The sequence below is a fragment of the Furipterus horrens genome, unplaced genomic scaffold (assembly GCF_987537825.1).
Source record: "Furipterus horrens unplaced genomic scaffold, mFurHor1.1.pri manual_scaffold_3, whole genome shotgun sequence".
NCBI classification, from domain to species: domain Eukaryota; kingdom Metazoa; phylum Chordata; class Mammalia; order Chiroptera; family Furipteridae; genus Furipterus; species Furipterus horrens.
This window is the reverse complement of record NW_028327173.1, coordinates 167,607-189,586: the sequence shown is the minus strand read 5'-3', so window position 1 is coordinate 189,586 and position 21,980 is coordinate 167,607. Positions and strand designations below refer to the sequence as shown.

Here is a 21,980-nt window from a genome sequence, read left to right as displayed (position 1 = left end):
CAGCCTCGCGGCCAGCCTCCCCGCAGTCTCTTCCTCCAGGGCCACCAGGGCGGCTGTCGCCAAGCCCCCACTCAAACCCTCCACACTGCCTCCTCTCTGGCAGCCCGTGTCTGTCAGACAGGCAGACCCGAGGGCGCGCCCAGAACCGCATGGAAACAGAAAGTGACAGGACGCCCCCACCCCCCAGCCCCCACGAAAGGCAGTGCCAGGTGGGCGGCAGGTGCGCTGCGAAGGTGGAACTGAGGCTCCCAGCGCACGCACGCGTCTTCACGGCACCTTCAAGGCTCCGGGGCAGGCGCGCAGAGCGAGGAAAGGGGCGGCGCAAGGGACACGTGCAAGGGACACGCGCAAAGGAAACTGTTGACAACTGGACTACAGTCAAATTTAAATGTTATCAGTTCAAAGTTCTTTTTCCGCAAAGGCACCGCGAAGAGAGAGAAAAGGTGGGACCAAGAGGGAGAATGTACTCAAAGTCTGGACATTCAATAAGCCCCATATCCTGTGTGTGAAGACTCCCCAGATCAGTAAGGAAACGGCTTAGAAGAGTGGCCAAAGCCCTGAGAAGATGCGAATGGCCAGTAGCCTCGCTGTTGCCGGGGACGAGGCCATCGTGGGATGCAGGCACACAGACCGAGCTCCAGCGCTGGAGCGAGCCAGGACCACCGCAGCCTCTGACCCAACCACTCCCCAAAGCCGCGGACACATGTTTGCCAGAAGAATGTTGCAGAAGGCTCACAGCACCGCCGTCCATCGTAGCTGCCAGTGGAAAGCGACCAGGGGACGCGGCGGAGATGTGCGCGCATGCGGGGACTTGCCGCACAGCCCAGTGCGGAGGGAAGGACGTGACCGCGAGACAACAGAAAACACGCAGATGAGGCTCTGCCGCCACTCCTGGCCCCAGGCTCTGGCCCTTGTTCCAACGAGGTGGCTCTGGAGGGCTCCTGCGTGAGGTCTGGTCCCCAGAAACACCCAACCATGATTAGAAACTTGGCATTTTTAGCCCCACACCCCATTCTCATGAGAAGGGGCAGGCTGAAACCAGAGTGAATGACGGTCATCCAGTGGCAGCGTGACAAAGCTCCGCGGAACACAGCAGCCTGGGGCTCTGAGAGCTCCGGGGCAAGTGGACAGGGCAGCTTCTGGCCCAGGGGCCCCGGGGATGCCAAAGCTCTGCCCCTCCCAGGTGGCTGGCTCAGTGCATCTCTTCCATCCAGATGCCCATCTGTGTCCTTCGTCACATCCCTCTGTAACCAAGTAGCAAACGTGAAGTGTTTCCCTCAGTTCTGCAGGCTGCTCCAGCATTTGAATCCAATCCAAGGGACAATGACCAGGGAGCCAATGGTCTGTGTCAATTTGGATAGACATCATGGGACCTGGCATCCAAGGGGCTGAGCTTTTAACCTGGGGTCTGACGCTCTATCCAGGTGGACAGTGTCAGGAGTGACCTAAGTTGGTGTCGCAGGGCTGCTTGGTGAGCAAAACTCCCCATGTGTGGGCCAGAGAGGACTGTTTGGTGTCACGAGTAAGGAAGCCTCACAGGAGACACAGTGTGAGGAGAAAGGAAGATTCGAGAGTCACCGTCACCCCAGGCCAGGCTCACCTCCACCTCCCTGTGTGGCGTCTGGCTGTGGCATGCCATGTGCTCACTCGCCGTGGGTCCCCTTGGGTGCTTCCTGTACACCTGCCACCCAGAATAGTTCCCTGAGACTCAGATGCCCGTGCCCGGCTCTTCCTGGTGATGCCTCCACCGTCATCCTCACAGCCTGGACCCTGCTGTCCTCACCCCCGTGTCGTCCCTCAGACACGTCCCAGGCTCTCCACTTCCTCCTGTTGGGAGCTGTTACAGTTCCTCGTGGGTCTCACCCACTACTCCTTCCTTGGGTCCCCAGATGGGAGGCAGGATGAGTGTGTCACAGTGACCTGCCCAGGGAAGGGCGATGCAGCCCAAGGTCAGGTCAGTCTGGCCTGGGGCACCGCTAAGATCAGGGGCTTTGAGACCCAACTTGGCCACTCACTGGCTGTGTGGCTGGCACAGGTCACTCACCCTCTCTGTGCTTCCCGTGGCTCACCTGTGACAGAGGGTCCTTCTCCCCCCCCCCCCCCCCCAGGATGGATGGTTTTAGTAAAGGGCTCCGGGGCTCCTGGAGGGGCTGCTGCTCTTCAGCTGTTTCACCTCTGCCCATCTCTTGGTGACGGGCTCACCTGGGGGTTGGCAGCCTCTTCTTCAGTCCCATCCCCAGGAGCCTAGGTGGGGAGATGCTGGTGGGGAATGATTCGCTCTCCTCCCTGACCCCTCCAGAGGCCCAGGGGCCGTACCCATTTGGGGTGCCCTCCATGGAGAGCCTTTCTACGCCATGTATTCCCCAAACCCCCAGCAGGGTGGACAATGCCACCGGGGAGGGGCCAGCAAGCCCCTTGAGTCCAGATGAGGGAGGTGCAAGTTCTGCTCTGCCCACCTGCAAAGCACCTGGAGGAGCATTCTGGAATCTATCATTTCCTAGCTTGTCATTCTAATTCCCTCCATTCCCCTTGGGCGTTGGGGTGAATCCCAAGATCCAGAGGGCCTGGACCAGCCGGGGCTGCTGGTGGGGAGGCAGGAAGGAGGTCCTGAGGGCTCCCAACAGTGGGGCCCTTTAAGAAGAAGGAGCATCTGTCCGCCAGGAAGGAGGCGGCAGGTGCTGGTTGCCGGTCAGCACTCCCTGGCCAGCATCCCACCCGACCAGGAAGGTGTCCCTCACGTAGCTAGAGGCCCCTCAAATGCCATCTATTTGTGGCCTGGGCCCTGATAGCTGGCAGGGGCCATGTGACCCTGGGTGGTATTTTTGGCTGTGGGGGTGGGGCCTGCATGGCGAGCTTAGCACCCTGCTGCTCTGGGACAGGCAGCCCAGACGCTCTGCTCTGCTGCCCAGCTGGCTGCGGGGTCCCAGGTATGACGCCAGCAGCCCCTCCTCCCAGCCCTAAGGGGTCCCAAAGGCAGATAGACCGCCACAGGGGCCTTTCCTAGAGCTAGAGAGGAGGGTAAAGTTCCGTGGTCAGGAAGCCACAGTGCCCTGGAGTCCAGCCACCTCCGTCCCAGGACTGGGTGGGCAAAGACCAGGGCAGCCCCCACAGTGGCTGAGAGGTTAGAGGCTCTCCAGCTAGGGTGGCCTTGGGTACCTGAGACAGGGTGGGGCAGACAGAGGGGCCTCTGCCAGCTGGGCAGCACTGGGTCAGGGGCTCCACCCGACCCTGCTGATGACCTAGGGAGCTGCTGGGAGTCAGGAGACTCATTTCTGTTCTGTGACCTCCTGCCCAGGTTCCTCCTGATGACCAAGTGCACTCTGACCTTGGGGAGCTCAGAAGGAGCACAAGGCTCTCGGAAGGTCATTGCCAAACGCTGGTCACCTGCTGGACACTGCTGCCCCTCCCCCACTGCCCATTGCCACCTGGGGCATGCTGGGACAGGTCAGGGCTGACCATCGAGAGGTGGGCTTTGCTGTGTAAAGTCGGCCTGTCTGGGGGAAGTTGGAGGGGAAGGCCGACCCAGCTGAACAGGAAATGCTTGAAGATGTGAAGGAAAGCCGCTTCTGAGGTTGAAAATCCAGGCACGAAGTCCTGTTTCTCTGTACACCTCACTGATCTAGAGCTGTACTTGGCGGAAGGACTGTGACAACATGTCCTCAAGTTGCCGTTTGGGGTCAACGTGGAAATAGGGATGGTGGGGCTGCAGGTAGCCTGACACCCGCATCCTGCAGGGTGTTTGTCGGGACGGAGATGCTGGCCCAGCGCCGAGCCAGGGCAGAGGGTGGCGGCGCGTGAGTACCCCAAGCTTAGCCGCACACGTGCCCCTGCTGACCCAACATGGAGAACTTCCAGTACAGCGTCCAGCTGAGTGACCAGGACTGGGCTGAGTTCTCGGCCGCCGCCGAGGAGTGTGGCCTCCTGCAGGCCGGCCTGGCCTCAGGAGATGAGCTTCTGTCCAGTGACATTGACCAAGGGGACAGCAGTGGCAGCAGTCCCCCTGGGCCCTGGCCCCTTCTTGGGGGGAGTGGCTGGTGTGACTTCAAGGAGGAGGACCAGGTGGCCCCGCAGCAGCTGGTCAGCAGGTCTTGGCAAGAGCCACTCCTGGCCCCAGGGGCCAGTCAGCAGATGCCCAGCACGTCAGCGCGGTCAGAAGCCTGGTCGTCCCTCAGCCCTGGTGCTGCCCCTCCCGGCCAGAGCACATCCCTCCAAGCGCCAGTACCTTCCAGAGACGAGATGCAGAGGCTTCTGCAGGGGCCGGCCCCCCGGGACCCTGTCCCTCGGCCCCCTGGGGAGGCCCCTCCAAGCCCCGAGTCCCCAGGCCATGGCGCTACTCCCCAGAGGACCCCTGGCAGCCCTGGAGCCCTTCCCCGCAGCCCTGGCCGAAAGAAGAGGCGTGCTGCAGCTGCCAAGGGGGGCGGGCGCTCGGGGGCGGCGGGCTCTGCTTCCAACCGGCTGGGCTCCCCGCTGCTCACTGAGGCCAGGCCCGAGGAGGACCTTGGCCCAGTCAGGCCCAGGGGGAAGGGTCTCTCAGCTGGGGCAGCAGAGCGAACGGCAAGAGCTCAGCAGGACAAACTGGGGCCAGAGTCTGCAGGAGCTGCCGAGCCAGCGGCCAGGCCAGGGCCAGGACTGGATTCATCTACACCTGTCCCCAGTACGGAGCAAGGTACAGACCCACTCAGGATGACCCCCAGAGCTGACCTACACCCTGTGTCCACACCTGCCCAGGAGCCTTGTCCAGATTTCTCAGTGGCAAAGTCAGACGCGGCTCTGTCTGCACCTGCCTGCGAGCCTAGACTGGACACGGACCTGCCCGTGCCGGGCCCAGAGGTCAAGCCAGAGGTGGACTCACCTCCACCCGTCTCCACGGCGCAGGCCGATGTGGATGCATCTGCACCGGCCCCCGTTCCCAAGTCTGGGCCTGACCTGATGAAGGCAGATGTTGCCCCACTGGCCCAGCTGGATTCGAGCTCTGTTGGGACTTCAGGGGGACACCAAGAGAAGCCCATAGGGGAGCCCTCAGCAGGTGCACCTGGACGTGCCTTGGAGGAGCCGCCACCAGGTCCCATCCAAGCCACCAAGAAGAAGAAAGTGCGCTTCTCTATAACTGTGCCCAGTCCTGAGGAGCCAGGGCCAGGAGAGGCCTCACGCCCCCTCTCGCCAGCCACAGCCTGGCCCTCAGCCCCCAGGACGGCAGCGGGGGGCCGTGGGGGAGCTGGAGCTTGGGATGCAGTGGCAGTGGGGCCCCGGCCCCCCCAGTCTCGGATCCTGAAGCACCTGCCCCCGCCTGCCCCCTCTGCCTCTGAGGGGCTCGGGTGTCGGAGCTGCTTTGCAGTCACTGTCCCGGAGGCCTATGAGTTTTTTTTCTGTGACACTATCGAGGAGGAAGATGAACAGGCTGCGGAGGCAGCAGAGGCCAGCGAGGCCCCATCCCAGGTCCAGTGGCCGGAAGTGTGTGAGTTCTTCTTCTGGGACAGCCAAGCCCGGAGGTCTGGGCACCGGGGGGGCCGGTCCCTGGCCTCACCCCCACAAGCCAAGCCTGTGCCAGCCCCTCTGCCTGGAGACCCCAAGCCCATCTCCATCCCCGAGGCCTACGAACACTTCCTCGGAGAGGACAAGTCAAGGGGGGTGCTGGGGCCGGCTGCCCTTCTCCAGCTACAGGCCACAGAGGCCCCCACGACAGCCCCCCAGGGAGTGCAGGCTGGCACTCCGCTGGAGCCCTGCCTGGCAGCCGCAGAGCAGCTCAGCCTGGTGCTCAGGCCAGCAGGTACGTGCCGTGAGGGCCCCACTGCCGGCCCACATCCTGGGAACACACTGTCCAGGGATGTCAGCCAGGAGGGCCACTGGGGAGGGGCAGGCCAGACTTTTGTCATGAGCTAGGGGGCCTCGAGGATGATCTTGGAAGGAGGAACCAGTTCCTGGCCATCCCAGGACACAGTCCAGGTGGGGCAGCCCAGGCCGGGTCATTCAGGGGTTTGGCTGTGCACTGACTGTCACCCTGAGTTTAGGCCCAGATGACACTTGAGCTCTGGCCCCAGCCGCTAGCAGAGCAGGCAGTGGGGGGGGGGGGGGGGACGGGGGCGGGCACCCGACAGATTTTGTCTCACATTCCCACTGGAAGGCGTTTCAGAAACCAGAGGCAACTCGCCCACATTGACCTGACTCAACTATGCCACACGATGCCCTGTGTCTTGGGACAGAGGCGTCACGGGGAAGATGTGACTCAGAAATGTGTCCCAGGGCAGACATGTTCCTGGACAGACCTGTCCCTGGACAGACATATGCCCAGACAGATTTGTGCAGGACAGGTGTGTGTCCCCAGACAGATGTCTCTGAGTGGGGCTGCTGGAGCTCAGAATATACTTTTCCTTCCTAGAAAATCCCCAGGGTCTCCTCACGTCATTAACCTTCAGCCAGAATGACATGTGCCTGGTGTTTGTAGCCTTTGCCACCTGGGCTGTGAGAACATCAGACCTGCACTCTCCAGATGCCTGGAAAACAGGTTTGGGGGCCCTGGGGGGAGAGGGGGCTGGTGCCCAGAAGTCAAGTGGACAAGCAGGGGTGTTATCTCGCACACTGGGCCAGCGGGGATGAGGGGAGGGTACCCCACCCTTCGAGGATCCGCCGCTCACCCCACGGGCTTCCTCCTGCCCTTTGAGGGCTGGGTGCTCTGGGTGGAAGGTGGTGACCAGGTCAGAGGGCCGGCGCTCAGGCCGCCTCCTGCTTCCCTTGCAGTCCTGCTGGCCAACATCGGCACCATCTCCGCCATCCGCTACTTCCGCCGGCAGGTGGGGCGTGGGCGCCGCAGCCCCAGCGCCAACTCCTAGGACCCACGTTTGGCCCAGGAAGGTGCAGGACAAGGAAATGGCCACAGGTGCTCAGGACAAGGCGCTGCCCTCTGGCCTTGCCCTTTGACCCTTGTGTTCCACAGCAGCATCTAGGAAGGAGCCATTATCCTCAGTCTTGGCTTCCTTGGCCTCTACCCAAGGACCAGGCCAGTGGCTGGAGCCCAGGCTGTGCTCACCGCCCGGGAGGGGAGATTTGGAAGGTTGGGTGGCCGGGGCCAAGCAGAGCTGGTTAGGAAGGTGGACAGATTGGGAAATAAAAACCAGGTGCCCAGCAAAACTGGAACCTCAGACAGGCAGGGTTAGAGACATACAGTCATACCTCGGTGCTCGTCAGCTTCGGAGCTCATCAAACCCCACATTCGCTGTGTTTTGATGAGACAATAACGCGTCAGCACGCGGCGCTTGCTCAGGACTCGTCGCACTGTTAGAACTTGTATGAGTCACGATGCCGCCCCGCAAGAGAGAACGCTTTATCATTTGGGACGCGTCAGTTTCGGCACCCATCACGTGTTCCGGAACGAAATGACGAGTACCGAGGTACCACTGTACTTATTATACAAAGGAGTTATCTGTGTCTTATCTGAAACCAGATTTAACTGGGCATCTGTGTTTTGTCTGGGTGTTTAGTTAGGGGGCGAGTGGCAGGACAGAGCACTGGAATGAGAGGGTGTCAGAGCAGCAGCAGCAGGGCCCCACCTGGAGATCGGGGCCGGGTGGCCTGGAGACGCTGGGGCGGGGAAAGAATCCCGGGGGCTCTCTGCCCTGTCCTCAAGCGGGCTGGGCTGGCAGGGTCTCTGATGCCTCTTTGAGCCCTGAGCCCGAGGGCCGGTGGCCAAGGCCTCCTCGGCTCCTGCCTGAGACAGTGAGCGGGTACCTCCAGGGGCTGCAGGAGCCCAGTTGCTCCTGTGGGGTGGGGGTCTGCAGGGCAGAGCCTGGAGCCTCGCCTCAGGGGAGCTCTGGGCACGGTGCGCAGCAGGGCGTGGTGGCATTGGGTGGAGGGACAGGACACGGGGGGTTGTCCCAGAGATGTGAGGAGCCAGAGAAGGGACAGGAAGGTGGGCAGGGGGCCAGCAAGGTGCTGAAAAGGCATCCAGCCAGAGGCAGTGGGCGCTGGTCCCCGACATGGCAGGGGCCTCCTGGCTGCCGAGGGAAGAACGCGTGGACACAGACAAATAAAATGTTTTTTTCTTCCTTCTTGTTCAGTCTCTCGTTCAGTTCTCCTGAGCATCCCCATCGCACTCACACATGCCCAGGCAACCCTCCTACCTCGGACTTCACCATCCTCTGACCTTGTGACCTCTGACCTCCCATACTCTGACCCTCGCTAATCCAACTTTCTTAGCCTCTGACCTTCACCCTGCTCTGTTCTCCCACTCCCAGGTGAAGCCCCCACCCAGCCCCCTGCCTCACTCTCTCCCGGGGGTAGGCCAGGGTTCGGCCCCTCTGGGCATCGCGCCCTGATCTGCGGTCCAGCTGCACTGGTCTGGGGCGCCCCCAGGGTGAGTTCATCCTCCCGGCCCCTCCAGAGCCTAGAAAATTCAGGGTTCTGGACACCCTCTCCACCCCCGGGCTCAGACCCTAACTGGATGTTGGGTGGGGGGTGGTCGGCTGGTGGCCCCACAACGCACGACCAGGCCTTGCTGGAGAACCCTCAGGGTTGACACTGGCAGGTAGTCCTGAGAAGCAGCTGCCAGGGCCCATCAGATCCACTGGGGGAGCCCCCCATCCGCCTCGGATGTTCCACGGGGCCACCGCTGGTGGGAGGGAGACAGAACCTTGTCCCAGATGTTGTCATAGCTCCTGGGGGGTCCGCCGTCTGGTGGGAGAGGCAGAGGAGCATGTGCCTTCAGGAAGCAACACCCAGAGCTCCCCTCAGAAGGAGGCCCATCTCTCACTCACCTGGGGGGCGCAGCACAGGGTTGGGCGAAGCTTCTCCGGAAGGGGAGACCTGGAGACCCCAAATGGCAGTGTGAGAGCCAAGCCCAGGGGCGGGGGCTTAGGAGCAGCCCCGGAACAGCCACGCTCCCTCTCCTTGGTGTCACTGCCCTGTCTCCATCTCTGCCCCAGGAGGCTCCACGGGACCCCCTGCCTGCGGTGGGGGCTGTTACTCACGAGCTGAGGGGAGTCTGGGGGCTGGGGCTCACGGTCCTTGGCAGAGCCCCGGTGCCTCTGGGAGGCTCGGCCCTGAGGGGCTGCCCCTCCGGAGGCTGCGGAGCTGGGGCTGGAGACTGGCACGGATACGGGGACAGCAGGGCCCGGGCTCAAGGGCTCGGGTCCACGGGAGCTCTTCATCGCAGCGAGAAACTGCCGGGACAATGTCAGTGACTTGGGACCCCTGCCCACAAGCCCTCTCAGCCTCTCATGGCTGAGCAGACCTCAGGGTTCCTCTAACCCTCCGCTGTGGCCACCCCGGGCCCTGGGGTGGGGGGTGGGGGCAGCACAGCCCAAACAGCAGGCTGTGGGCACACCCAGCCCCTTCTGTCACCAGCAAGGAACTGACCTCATCTAGGCCCTGGACGTCTCTGAGTTTGTGGTGGGAGGTGGCAGGTGGTGTGTAGGGGTCAGCGTACAGGGGCGAGTGAGGCGTCTCCAGTGAGTGCTCAGGGGCCCCCAGGCCCCCCTCCAGGCTCAGCCTGGTCAGCTGCAGGCAAGAGGCGGAGAGACGGGCTTCCTGGAGGTGGACACCCTGAGTCCCGCCTCCCTCCTCCTCTTCTTCCTCCTCCTCCTCCTTCCTCAGGGGAGGCTTCTGGAGGCTCCAAGGCCTCCTGACAAGAGAGGACAGAGGGCAGCGGGAGGGCTGGGCCCAGAGCTGGGTGAATGTATGGCCCACCTTGGTCAGGTCCAGGTGCAGTGGGGAGGCTGAGCCGGGACCCTCTCCCCTGGCTTTCCTTCTGGGTGACCGACAGCTGCCACCCCGTCTCAGCTCTGCCTTCTGCCTACTGGTGCTGGTGCAGCCAGGGTTGGCCTGGTCCTGAGGGGAACAGGACCTTCTAGAAGATTCCCAGGACCCTCTCCCACATGACCCCGAGGAGCTAGCATCCTGTGAGGAATGAGGTACTGTGGGGGCCCAGATGCCTTTGGCCCCTGCCCACCCCCCCAGATACTCACAGGTGCAGGCTGGGCAGGGCGGCCAGGTATGGACAGCGCTGAGCACTCCGGGAGGGAGTGGCTGGTACAGGTAGAGGTGGGCGCCGGACACCCTGAGTCCCAGCTGGTCTGTCCATCTGAAGAGAGTGAGCCTCGGCCACCACCCAGGAGCTGGCATCGGGTGGGGGTGATGAGCCTCTTGGCAGGACCCCTCCCCCTGCCAACCCTCACCCAGCCCACCCTTGGCCCTCCTGGTTTCATCTCCACCTGGGGCCTGCTGACTGCTCACCTGGGTGGGCCCCCGCAGCCCTGGGAGGCTCTCGGGGCCGGACAGCAGGGAGGCTCCCTCCCTGTGAGTGACGGTCTGCAGGCAGAGCAGCCAGTGGCTGTAGTCCTCATAGCTGGCACACAGCACTCGGATGGTGTTGATGAGGCGGCCTGGCACACAGACACTGTGAGGGTTCCCTGGGGCCCCACTGAAGGACCGGCACCCACTGGGCTCATGCCTTCCCTCCCAGGCCCACCGCAGCCCACCTTCAATCAGGAAAGAGCGGATCTGCTTCCCCTTCTCCTCCAGGTTGATGTGAATGGCACTGAGTGGAAGCTCCCCCTGGGGGGGGCAGCAAGGGAGGGTGGGGCCTTTGTCTGGGGGCAACCCCGGGCCTCTTCCTGGGCCCATCACTCCTATGGCCCTTCAGAGCTGGGGACACCAGGCAGGGTGAGGCAGGGCCATGGCCGATGGCCCTGAGGGAGCCAGACCCTCTCTATCTGCCCTGGGGGCACCTGTACACCCCTCCCCAACCCCGGACTCTGGGTGGGGCCTTCATCATCCCATGGCATGGGGACAGGTCCTGTCCCTCACCGCTAAGACTGGGAGGAGATGTTGTGGGCATGGAAGCCCCCCTGTGCTTCTCAGCAACTGAAAGCCAAGCTCTCCCTCAGGTGATCGTGGCTGAGGACCCTCTAGGATGACACGGGTGCCCAGGGAAGGCTCCTCTTTCCCACATCAGAGCTGAGACCAGACTGACCAGGCAGCAGGCTGGGTGGGTGGGGCCCACATGCTCTGTCCCAACTGGCCCCGAAATACAGGTTCCTCCTGAGCTGCTGCCCCCTCCCACCCCTACACACAGGGCACCTCCCTGGGGCGGGTCCCAGTGGGGAGGACCCACCTTAAAGCAAAGCCCGTCAGCTTCCTCAGAGAAGATGGCCAGGGACGTTGGGTACAGGACCAGGAGACGATCCCATTGCTCCTGTCAGGTGGTCAAAGGGCAGCGTGGGGTCTCCACAGCATACGGCAAGGGCCTGGCCCCACCTGCTGCCTCCACCCCTCCCCCACCTCCTCACCCCATGCCTCCCCACCTGTGATGGCAGATGCTGCAGCTTGACCCTCGAGGCGCAGATGGCGCTGCCTACTGCTGGGCGCCCCCACACCGTCCGCAGCTGAGTCAGCCTGTGCTGTAGACTCCAGGGCAGCTCGTCCTCAGGGGCACCCTGGGAAAGCGGGGTCAGGGCACGTAGGCAGGGGGGTGTAGAAAGGGGTGTGGGGTTCCCGGTACTGACCTGCGGGGGTGCTGAGTGGCAGCGCGGTGGCCCTCCCAGGAGAGCCATGTGCTTTTCCAGGTGGTAGAGCCACAGATCCAGCTCAGCCTGGCTGGGGCAGAGCACCAGAAGCGGGGCGGGCAGGGGGCCTGTGGGCAGAGTAGTGGAGTGGGCTAGGCCAGCAGCCCACAGGAGAGGGCACCCCCCCAGGACCCCACACAGACCCCAGGGCTGCAGCTGGGCAGAGCCTGGGGTGCTGTCCAGGACCCACTGCCCTCCACACCAGCCTGGCATGTGGTTGTGTGTCCACTGGAGGACAAGTCAAGAACCTTACTTAATATGCTCAAGATTCTGCCCCTGTCCTGGCGCCTGGCCAGAGGCCAAGGTCACTGAGCAGCCCTTGCCCCCTAGCCCTCCTGGGGCTGAACTGCTCGCGCCCCCACACACCTGTGATCTGGAAGGCATGCTCTTTGGACCCCTCCAGTGGGCAGATGCTCAGCTCCACCAGCGGTAACAGCCCCTGCCAGAGCACAGTGGGAGGGGAGGGCTGGGGGACCCCCAGGGGGTAGCCACTGCCTCCCAAGGGGCTTTCTCCCTATCCTCCTGGCCTCCTCCCCCAGCCCACTTCCCTCACCTGGAAAGTGAGTCCCTCAGAACCGTGGGCCTGGAAGTAGAGGTGGGAAGGAAAGAGCTCCAGGTAGCAGTCGCTGACATCCTAGGGGGAGCGGGGTCACTGTGTGAGCGCTGGGGGACAGGCGGCCGGCGGGGCCCCACGTGTCCCCCTGGCCTGGCTCCCACCTGGCTGTGCTGGAATCTCAGCTGGACCTTGGCGTAGTGCACAACCTTGCCCAGATTCCTCACGGGTACCCTGCGCCGCCCCTTCTTGAAAACACTCAGGAATGGCTGGTCCAGGTGTTCTTGCTGGTGCTCCGCGCCCGGCAGGTCCTGCGGGGAGCAGAGCTCAGGGGGCAGCGCCAGAGCCCCAGCACACACACGTGGCCTCACGGCTGGTCCTGGAGCCACACGTGTGGTCCAATGGTGGAGACAGTGACATCTGGACTCAAAGGAGGTTCCTAAGCTGTGCACCCTCATTATGGCGACTCGGCCCCCCAAGACTTGTTGGTCACAAGGGTTTGGGAGTCTGCGTGAGACAAAGCTCAAAACCCTCCTGAAATCTCCGGTGTCGGCTGATAAATGTTTGATACCCGGTTCTAAAATGATAGCATTTGCCAGCCCCTCTATGGCCCATCTTGAGCTGGGAAGAGAGTACATGCCCTTGATCCCCTGAGGCTACTAGTGGAGGCCAGGCAGAGGTCCAGGGGTCCTCTGTGACCTGCCCTCCCCCTGGTCCTCGTCCTCTGCCCTCATGTCAGGCACATGCCTGGTGCAGGGCCTGGGAGTCAGCTGTTCCCTCTGCCTGGGCCAGTCTTCACACCTCCTTCAGGGGGCTCACGCCATCTCCTCTGTGACCCGTCTGGTGCCCTATGACATCCTGACTCCTCTGCATACCTTAGTGCTAATCACGGCTTCCTGAGTCTACCTTTTGCTCATTTGTCTGGTCACGGTTCTGTCGCAGGGGTGGAAACACCGTGAGAACAGGGTTTGTGTCTGCTTTGCCCATTGTGGTATCACCGGGGCCAGGACAGACCTAGGAGGTGCTGGGGGCTCCGTGCCTGCCTGCTGGTGCCCACAAACAGCCAATTCTGGGACCCACAGAGGCCTCTACAAATGGGGGCTTGATTGTCAGACTCAGTGTCAGACCGGGCTGAGTGCTGACCTGGTGCTGCAGGACTAAGTTAGGAGGGGCCACGCGCCCTCTGGGACCTGGCAGGGGCTGCCACACTGGCCGCTGTGCCCCAGCCAAGCTCAGCCGCCCCGTGGACAAGCCCAGGAATGTGTGCAGACAGACTCGCAGCTTCCCAGCCTCCCTGCTTCTGGGTGGGGCCTCCGGCACCCACACCCAGTTTGGGGAATGGCTGGGATGGGATCATGAAAACTAGGCCATGGAGCAGGAAGGGATGTGGAGATGTCCGGGCCCAGGGAGGAGTCAGTGCAGAGCTACCTGGGCAGGACCCAGCGAGAGTTGGCTCCTACCCGGCCCCATCTCCCGAGGTACAACATGCCCGGTCCCCTCTCCAGCCACCAGTCCAGTCAAGAGAGGACCACACACCTCACAGGGCTCCACCAGGGTCCTATGATGTGTCCTGGGCCTGGACAGCGGGAGCTGAGGTCTGAGATGTGGCCACACAGGACCCCATGCCTCCGAGGGAGCATGGTTTCTGAAGCCTGTACCTGCCCACAGGGAGCCCTGGAAGCCCACCCCAAGGCGAGGACGAAGAGTACAGGGTGTGCCCCCCCCCCCCACTCTTAGCACCACAGGAGCTGGGCCGGGGAGGGGCTGATTTTCAGCTCAGCTGGGCTTGGTGGCCAGTCCTTGCTGTGCGGCCCTCAGGGGCGGGGGGTACACAGAGCGTTGCAATGAGAGGAGACACCGTAGAAGAAACTGAGGCCTGGAATCCAAGTCCCCTCACTCAGAGTAAAGTGGGGGTGGGGGGTAGGACTCACACCCACATTAGGAACAGAACAGCGACAACTCAGAGGTTTGTGTGCCTGCTCCAACCCCAACGTGGCTGCACAGCCCGCCCCGTCCTGGGCCCGGCAGGCAGACAGCGGGGCCTCCGCGGCGCTGCCCCACGCAGTGCCCCCTCCGAGGCTACCGACCGGGCAGGCCCCGCCCCGCGCGCCAGCGGGCGCTGCTCACCCACTGACTCAGAGCTGGTCCCGGTTTCGCTCTCCGCTCCGACTTTCGCCAGACGAGCTCCCAGGGCGCGGCTGTTCCTACTTCCTCACCTTGTTTTGGATTTGGTGCCCCGTCCCCCCCACCCTGGCTGACCCGCAAAGACCCCGGGCTGAGCAGGCACCGCGCGCCACCGCGAGGCGCACACTGAGCGCCGCCGCGGCCGCCGCTCCGCGGGCCGGCGCGCTGCTCACCGTCCCAGGGATGTAGCAGAAGATCTTGTCGGCGGCGGCGTCTGCTTCTGGACTGGCCCCGGCGCCGAAGAGGCCGGCCCGCTTCCTCGTGCCATCCTCTCTGGGGACAAAGGGAGGGGGCTCACAGCCTGTCCGTCCCGCGAGGCAGGTCGAGGGCGACCCTGGGACCCAGCCCGGAGGCCGCGCCCGCCCCTCACCTACTGCCCTTCAGCGAGGGCTTTCTGGAGAAGGAGGCCCGGAGCCTCCTGGGAGCCTGGGGGACACAGTGGCTGTTCCCCATGGGCGGCGGCGGCGGCGGTGGCTGCCCAGCCAGCAGGTCGACCGGTCTGGGTCCCCAGGTCGGCACCTCCTGGAGGCGGGGCTGTGTGACGTTCAGGCCGGTTCCCAAGGGCTGGGAGGGTGGGGCCTCTGGGAAGGTGGCCCAGGTGCCTTTCGTTCCTCTGCCCTGGTCTTCCGTACGGGCGGGCGGGCCAGCCTGGGAAGTAGGGGTGAGGCTTCCCCGGCTCAGCCAAGAGCCCCCAGCTTGGCCTCCAGTCTGAACAGCAGGGCCGTCACAGGCTTGGCCCCCCGAGTCTGTGCCTGAACCCAGGCTCCAGTGTCTGGGCAAAAACTCCCCAGGCCCGGGGACCCCTTGCAGGCAGCCCGCGTGAGCACACATCCTGTTTCCACCTCAAAGCCAATCTGAGTCACCAGTGACTGTAAGGGGACTGTGTGCTCTCTCTTGAGGCAGGAGCTTGCAGCACGGGGTGGTGGGGTGGGGGCAAGGAGGGGAAGCCAGGACCCTCCCCTAGCCTTCTCTTGGGCCTTGGCCCATCCCTCACGCCCTGCCAAGGGGCCACGGTCGGGGCCCTACAGGCTTAACCAGAATCCAGGGAGGGGATACTCATGGTGAGGCTGGGGTGATAGGGGCCATGGGGGCTTCTAGGCACCCCATGGTCAGGCCCTGGTTCAGGATGTCACAGTCCTGCTGCAGCTGGACGGGGTGGTGCTGCCTCCTAGGCTCCAGATGCCAACGCAGCACCTCAGCCCAGCTGTCTCCTTGCCCCCAGACCATCCCAGTCACCCCAGACAGGACCCCAAAAGGCAGAGATGCACGCTCAGACTCAGGCCCAGAGCCCAAGAAACAAGTTTATTGTTCAAGGCGGCTCATATTGCTGTGAGGGGCCTGCGGCGGTGCGGGAGTGCCCAGCTCGGTGCAGGATCCAGAAAAGACCACGCCCACAGAGAGGAAGCCCCCTTCAGGCCCTCCATGGGAGCGTGCCTTGCCTGGCCAGGCAAGGGTGGTGTGCAAAGCAAAGGCGGGGCATCTGCACCTGCTCAGAGCCCCCCCCCCCCCCCCACCAGCTGCTCTGCATCTACCATCTACCTCTTGGTCCTTCCAGGTCTGCAGAGTCCGAGTCGGCCCTGACCCACGTGCAATGAATGGCCACCCCACACTCCCTGGTGCCCGCAGCAGGGAGGGCACCTGGGTCGGCAGCTTGGTCCCAGAGCCACAGGACACCTTCCAGAGTAAACGTATGAACTGGTAGCTGCAGCACTGCTCATCGATCAATAAATACTGAATAAATAAACAAACGAGTAAAGGAACAGTATACACATAAACGAATACAGAGGAACGGACACAGAAACGTGGACAGACGGTGCAGGACGTCCCTGGTGCCACCAGCCCCGACAGATGGTCGAGGGGAGGGAGGCGCTGGGGCCCGCTATGGGGCTTAAGGCATGTGGGAGGCCACGGGGCCAGCCCCCGGGGTCAGAGGCTGGTGGACGACACAGACAGTGTGGGCGACGACGGCGGCGGGAAGTTGAGCAGCTCAAGCACCGCCACACCCACGCTGCTGCGCCGTGTGAACATGCAGGACGCAGCCACCCACTTGTTGGTCCTCGGGTTGTACTTCTCAATGGAGTTGAGGCTGGAGCTGCCATCGTTGCCCCCCACGGCATACAGCCAGCCGTCCATGGCCACCAGGTCGTGAGTGCTCCTGGGGGTGGGGCAGACGGGTATGAGCCACCCATCCACCTGTGGAGCCACCCCCCACCTCCCCGCCCTCTGGGGGTGGAGACACGGACCATGGGTGGAGCCTCTGGGGGAGGAGCCTCTGGGGGTGGAACCACGGGCTGTGGGAGGAACCTGGAGGGCCTGCTGGAGCCGGTGCGGGAAGTGTACTTGAGCTGGGCATAGCAGCATGGGTACACTACACAGGCGTGCGACACTCAACATTCAAGTCTCAGAGGGGGGCAGACCCGCTGTGGTGGTGACAGGGGACACACCCAGCCTGTGGGTGTGGCACAGCGCACCTTCGTATGTTCATGGGCGCCACACTCTCCCAGGCCCCGGCCTTGGGGCTGTATCTCTCCACAGAGTTGAGGCAACTGGTGCCATCGTTGCCACCCGCCACATAGAGAGCCCCCTCCAGCACCGCCACACCGGCTGAGCTGCGTCGGCTCAGCATGGAGGCCACCGGCGTCCAAGTGTTCACCTGTGGTCAAGAGGACCTGCTGGTGGTTGCCCCACCACCAGCCCCCCTCCACCTCCACGGTGCAGATCCCCCCCTCCAGGGTGGGTGTCTGTGGGGATGTCGGGAGGAGGGTTGGGGGAGATGGCTCTAGGGTTAGAGTATAGCTCTAAAGGGCTATACTCTAGGGATGTGGGTGGCTAAAGTGATGGCCTCAGGCAGCCCTTGGGAAGGGGAGCACCTGTGACCGGGGTCTTTCGCACCTGGGGCTCATACTTCTCCACGGTGGCCAGGTGTGACGAGCTGTCATAACCGCCTACTGCGTATAAGTTGCCATCTGCAGGGAGCCAACACGCCCGTGGTGTGCCTGCTGTGTGTGGGGTCTCCAGGGTGGGGGCAGGCAGAGGTGGGCACTACAGCGAGCAAGCCCTGTCACCCACCAAGCATGGCCACACGAACGTAGCGCCTGCGGGTGCTCATGGCAGCAATGGACGTCCACGTTCCCGTCAGGGGGTCATAGCGCTCGGCACTGCGGACAACATGACCACTGCTGACATTGAGCAGGAGCAGACCAGATCCTGCCCTCCCCGCAGAATGACTAAAACACCATGCTGGGGAGCCACTGAACCTGACCGAGGTCCCACCGGAGTAGGACGCAGGGCCCCTGCACTGCTGGAAAGGAGCCCTGAGAGGAACAGATGGGGCAGGTGGGCAGGCGGCATCCCTCTTTGCTCCCCTCAAGGTGTGACCTCTGCAGTCCCAATGCAGCCACCCTGCTGCTGAGCCAATCCCGAAAGACCACCAGCCCTGACCTCTGCCACTACCTGTTGAGGCAGGAGGCCCCATCGTAGCCACCGGCTGCATACAGGAGCCCGTGCAGGGCAGCCACCCCCAGGCAGCTGCGCCTCGTGCCCATGGACACCTCCGGCTGCCAGGTGTTGGTCACAGGGTCGTATGACTCTACGGTGGCCAGGTCTGACGTCCCATCGTAACTAGAAGAGGGGTCCACCGCCGGTCAGGGCTGGCCCAGGGGGCACACACCAAGCCCCTGACCTGACAGTAGACTCCGGCTTACCCGCCCACTGCATACAGTCGGTTCCCAACTGCTGCCACGCCCACCCGGGCTCGGCGTGTGGACATGGAGGCCACCACGTGCCAGCGGTCAGTGCGCGTGTCATAAGCTTCACAGTCCCCATGGATGGCGAACAGGCTCCCGCCACCTAGGGAGGGGGAAGTGCTGGGGCAGGACGAGGGGCCCAGGGGGGAAATGGGCTAATGGCTCTGGCACAGCTGAAGGTGGAAGGTATGGGGGCTCCAGGGTGGGGATGGGGATTTGGGATGGGTCACACCACACAGCGTCCTCCACAGGCAGACAGAGAGGCGGGCATGGGTGGGCGCAGGATGGGACCAGCACAGGGTGGGGGAGGCTGGTGCTAGGCTCGTGGACAGAAGACGCAGGACAGAGAAGTGAATGGAAAGGGATGGGATATGGGGGGACTGGACACGAGGGGACAGGACGGGTAGCCATACCCACAGCGAAGAGCACAGGGCCAGCACCCTCACAGCGTCGGGGCCGAGTGCGGCTAGTGCCTAGGACACCTCTCTGCTCGGGCAGCAGGTGGAACTTGAGGGCCTCGATGAGCAGGTCCTTACAGTCAGGGTGGTGCCTCACCAGGCTCTCTGCGTCCACGTGGCCCAGCAGGAAGTCCCGGCTCAGCAGTGGCAGACGCACACACTTCATCAGCTGGGGTGCAGGGCGCCACGGTCAGGCAGCAGGTAGGACCCGTGAGCACACTTCGTCCCAGCAGTGAGAGCCCCCTTGGACACCTGTCCACCTGTACGCCGGACGCTTGTCGAGACATGTGCCTGCATCACCCCTGTGGTATCCCTGGACACGGAGGAGCCCAGGCACATTCAGACACTGCAGCCCCTCCTAGACACAGTGGGCCCCGAGGGGCTGGCCTCACCCGTGGGACGTGCTGCCTCCGAGCGTCCACGTCGTGCTTGACCCAGCTCAGGACGGCACGGTAGACGTCCTCCTCCGAAGGCACGTTCAGGCTGTCGCTAGAGACCAGTTCCAGCACCTGGGGGTGGGAACCCTCAGACCTGAGATCTGGGGAGGGTCTTGGGGGCCCATGGAGCCCTGATGGTGCCTGGGAAGGTGCCAACGGGGGGCCCAGTATTCCTACGAGGAGGGGCCAAGCAGGGTCAGGGGCCACGGATCCGGTTCCTGGGGGCCCTGAGATCATTCCTGGGGACGTGGAACCAGGGACTGGGGTTGTAGGCAGAGATGTGGTCAGGAATCGAAGGAAAAGTCTCGGGTATGGTCAGAAAATGGGGACAAGGAGGTGGCAAGGAATGGGTGGTGGGGCTGGAACATAGGTCAGAGGCTGGGAATAAGGGTCAGGGGGCAGATACCCAAATGATGGGGCCAGGGATCCAAGGGCTGGGTGCTGTTCTGGGGTCCAGGGACTGGGGCACGGTCCCAGCTGTGCCCCAGCTGGCACATTACCTGCTTCAGCGGCAACAGCATGAATTCCTCGGTCTTGGCCACGTCCACGAAGTGCTGCAGCACGTACCTGTGCGCTGCCTTGAGCAGGTCGCTGCACGAGTGCGTGTCGGCGAAGCCCCGTATGCCCAGACAGTTGGAGGGGTCGAGCTGACTCAGCAGGAACTTGCAGCAGGCGTCACGGACGCCATTCAGCTGCAGGAGGCTGGCAGCTGGGAGCAGAGTCTGTGAGTAAGAGGATCGGGGAAGCAGAGACAGAGAAATAGGTAAGAGGGGGGCTGAGGCAGGAAAACAGGTGGGGGACGGGATGGAAGGGGTGAGGCACCTCACCTGCACATTGCCTTCACCCACCACAATCTCAGCCGTGTAGGCAAACTGCACCAGCTGGTCCAAAGCCTGAGGGTCAATGTCATGCAACGTCACGTGCGTCTGGCGGCTCTCACTCATCTCATCTGTGGGGACAGTGGGTCAGGCCAGTTCCACCTGGGAAGACCCGCAGAGTCCTCGAGTACCGACTGGGAAGGGTGGTACTTGCTTGTGAACATGGCATGGAAGTAGGGGCTGCAGGACGCCAGCACCACCTTATGTGCTCGGATCTCCTTGGCGGCCACATGCAGAACGATGTCACACAGGAGGCCCCTCTGCCGCATGCGGCTCATGGCCACGAAGGCATCATGGTAGTGCCGCTTGGAGTTGTGGGACACAGTGTGGCCCTCTCGGCTCAGCAGCTGCATGGCACCCTCCATGGGGGCTGGGGGCCTGGCCTGCCGGGTCCGAGCACGTTCCGCCTCAGGGCTGCGGATGGGCAGTGCCAGGTCAGCGTGCTAGAGCGGGGCCAGGGCACCCAGGGAGCCACTCCTCCCCCCAGGGCCCATCCCTGGGGCATCCATCATCAGGGACCTCGCCTGTGGCCTCAGCTCACCCCCCCTGCCCCCCCACTTCCAGGAGTGTCCCACCTTCTCCCATGAGATCAGAGTGTTGAACCTGCACAGCTTCCTCCGCCCACCCCTCCCCAAGCACCAAACTCCATGCTGCCCAACGCGCCCCCCACTCCCCGGTCAGAACCAGGCTTTCCTCTGGCCAGCGCTGGCCCCCCTTACCGGGCCCGGGGCCCGGTGTCCACAGCCCCCGCTGGCACACAGGAAGTGCACGAGGTGAAACGGGTCAGCGGAGTCGGGCGGCTCTGGAGTGGACCCTCCGCCCCCCCCCCCCCCCCCCCCCCGGCAGGCCTGACCTCACTTGACGCTCCGGAGCGGCTCGGCCCGCCCCGCCTGTTCCCAGCCCCGTCCCCATTCTGCGGGCAAGCCGCCTGAGCCTATGAGCGGCGCAACCAGGATTCAAGGGCGGCGGGAGGGGGCAGAGCCCCCGGGAGCAGCCGCCTCGGGACTCCCGGTCCCGCGTCCGTTGCGTGCGCGGATAAACGGAGGGGGACAGGTTGGACCCATCCCAGGCGACCCGAGCCTGCGGGGCGCGGAGGCCGTTCCCTCCCGGCAGCTTGCCAAGGTCGGCGCGCGTCCCTCCTTCCCTGCCTCCTTCCCGGACCCGCTCAGCCCCTGGCCCGACTCGTGTCCCAGCCCCCCGCCCCCCGGCCCACTCACGCCGGCGGCTGTGGCTGCGGCTGCGGCGGCGGCGGCGGCGGCGCCTCGGGCCCGGGCCCCGGGCTGCCGAGCTCAGGGCTTTGCGTCCTGCCGGCCGGGCGCTCGCTGCGCGGCTGCATGGGCTCGGCCACCGTGCCCGCCGCCGATCCGCGGAGGACGCCCGGACTGATGGGTGCAGGGACCGCTGGAGGGCTGCTCGGCGGCGGCGGCCCGCTCGGCGTCGTTGGCTCCCGCCGCTTGTCCGCAGCCGCTGTTTCGCGGCGCCGCCCGCCCCGCCTCCCTTGCGCCCCCGCCCCCCGCCCCGCTTCGGGCTCGCGGCGCAGGTCGGGAATCCTTTCAAAGTCCCGGCGCCACGCCCGCCTCCTCCTCCAGAAAGCCCCCGGGCCGCTTCGGCCGCTTCTGTTCAAGAAGCTTCCCGGGCCTCCACCCCCGTTAATTCATTCAAGAACCCCCCCCCCCCCCTCCGAACGCCGAGTCTGGAGCGGGGCGCTGGCTGCGAGGGGCGTGGGTAGGAGGAGCGGGGCGCGCCGCCTGAGGGGCCTGACCAGAGCCTCGCCCGCGCCCGGCGGGGCGGTAGGACCCCCCGCAGCGTGCCCTGGCCTTCCGCGCCCGCGCCGCGTACCCTCACCCTGGGGCGGGGGTGGGCGGGAAGGAGGGCACGAGCTGGCTTCTCCTCCCTTCCCTCCCCAAGGCAGCCTTGCACCTGCGGGCTGTGCCCACAGGCAGCACAGGAAGCCCGGCCGTCCCTGCCGGCCGGTGTGGCGGGCTCAGGCAGAGATGTTCCCAGGCGAATCCCCCGGAGGGAGAGTCGCTGGGCTCCAGTACCAGGCGTAGTACTTTCAGGTAGACCTGGCTGAGTGGCTTCAGCGACGGCGCCTTCCCCACCCCCTCGCCACCGCAGAGAGCTTGGGGCTGTCGGTGAAGTGCGAATGCCGTCGTGCCTCGGACCCTC

At 64.2% G+C, this 21,980-nt stretch overlaps 3 protein-coding genes across 13 annotated transcripts; 1 reads left to right on the top strand and 2 right to left on the bottom strand.

The window, feature by feature from the left end:
- The first annotated feature begins 2,843 nt into the window (after window positions 1-2,843).
- PERM1 (PPARGC1 and ESRR induced regulator, muscle 1) lies at window positions 2,844-6,889 on the top strand. The gene is made up of 4 exons (XM_090268396.1): window positions 2,844-2,927; window positions 3,296-5,767; window positions 6,377-6,502; window positions 6,736-6,889. Exons 2-4 carry the CDS (start codon window positions 3,841-3,843, stop codon window positions 6,825-6,827), a joined length of 2,145 nt encoding a protein of 714 aa, XP_090124522.1. The 5' UTR covers window positions 2,844-2,927; window positions 3,296-3,840; the 3' UTR covers window positions 6,828-6,889.
- Window positions 6,890-8,026: 1,137 nt separating this feature from the next.
- Window positions 8,027-14,817, bottom strand: PLEKHN1 (pleckstrin homology domain containing N1). 5 transcript variants are annotated; one of them, XM_090268394.1, is made up of 16 exons: window positions 14,663-14,815; window positions 14,466-14,565; window positions 12,273-12,419; window positions 12,109-12,189; window positions 11,922-11,994; window positions 11,496-11,623; window positions 11,295-11,426; window positions 11,105-11,185; window positions 10,470-10,545; window positions 10,225-10,373; window positions 9,957-10,106; window positions 9,679-9,819; window positions 9,349-9,489; window positions 8,961-9,152; window positions 8,748-8,796; window positions 8,027-8,664 (listed from the first exon to the last, which is right to left on the bottom strand). In XM_090268394.1, exons 1-16 carry the CDS (start codon window positions 14,743-14,745, stop codon window positions 8,549-8,551), a joined length of 1,839 nt encoding a protein of 612 aa, XP_090124520.1. In that variant the 5' UTR covers window positions 14,746-14,815; the 3' UTR covers window positions 8,027-8,548. The 5 variants fall into 5 exon arrangements, with proteins under 5 accessions (XP_090124520.1, XP_090124519.1, XP_090124521.1 ...); XM_090268393.1 differs by having other exon boundaries at window positions 11,295-11,623; window positions 14,663-14,817; XM_090268395.1 differs by lacking the exon at window positions 8,748-8,796 and having other exon boundaries at window positions 8,027-8,692; window positions 8,931-9,152; window positions 14,663-14,816.
- A 1,109-nt stretch (window positions 14,818-15,926) lies between these two features.
- Window positions 15,927-21,276, bottom strand: KLHL17 (kelch like family member 17). 7 transcript variants are annotated; one of them, XM_090268386.1, is made up of 13 exons: window positions 21,029-21,209; window positions 19,966-20,225; window positions 19,761-19,882; window positions 19,434-19,655; window positions 18,889-19,005; window positions 18,452-18,665; window positions 17,997-18,141; window positions 17,746-17,913; window positions 17,362-17,468; window positions 17,163-17,258; window positions 16,764-16,945; window positions 16,340-16,447; window positions 15,927-16,023 (listed from the first exon to the last, which is right to left on the bottom strand). In XM_090268386.1, the coding sequence occupies exons 1-12, from the start codon at window positions 21,145-21,147 to the stop codon at window positions 16,364-16,366; spliced, it is 1,836 nt and encodes a 611-aa protein (XP_090124512.1). In that variant the 5' UTR covers window positions 21,148-21,209; the 3' UTR covers window positions 15,927-16,023; window positions 16,340-16,363. The 7 variants fall into 7 exon arrangements, with proteins under 7 accessions (XP_090124512.1, XP_090124510.1, XP_090124514.1 ...); XM_090268384.1 differs by having other exon boundaries at window positions 17,185-17,258; XM_090268388.1 differs by having other exon boundaries at window positions 15,927-16,447; window positions 17,185-17,258; window positions 17,362-17,450; window positions 21,029-21,276.
- Between the last annotated feature and the right edge of the window lie 704 nt (window positions 21,277-21,980).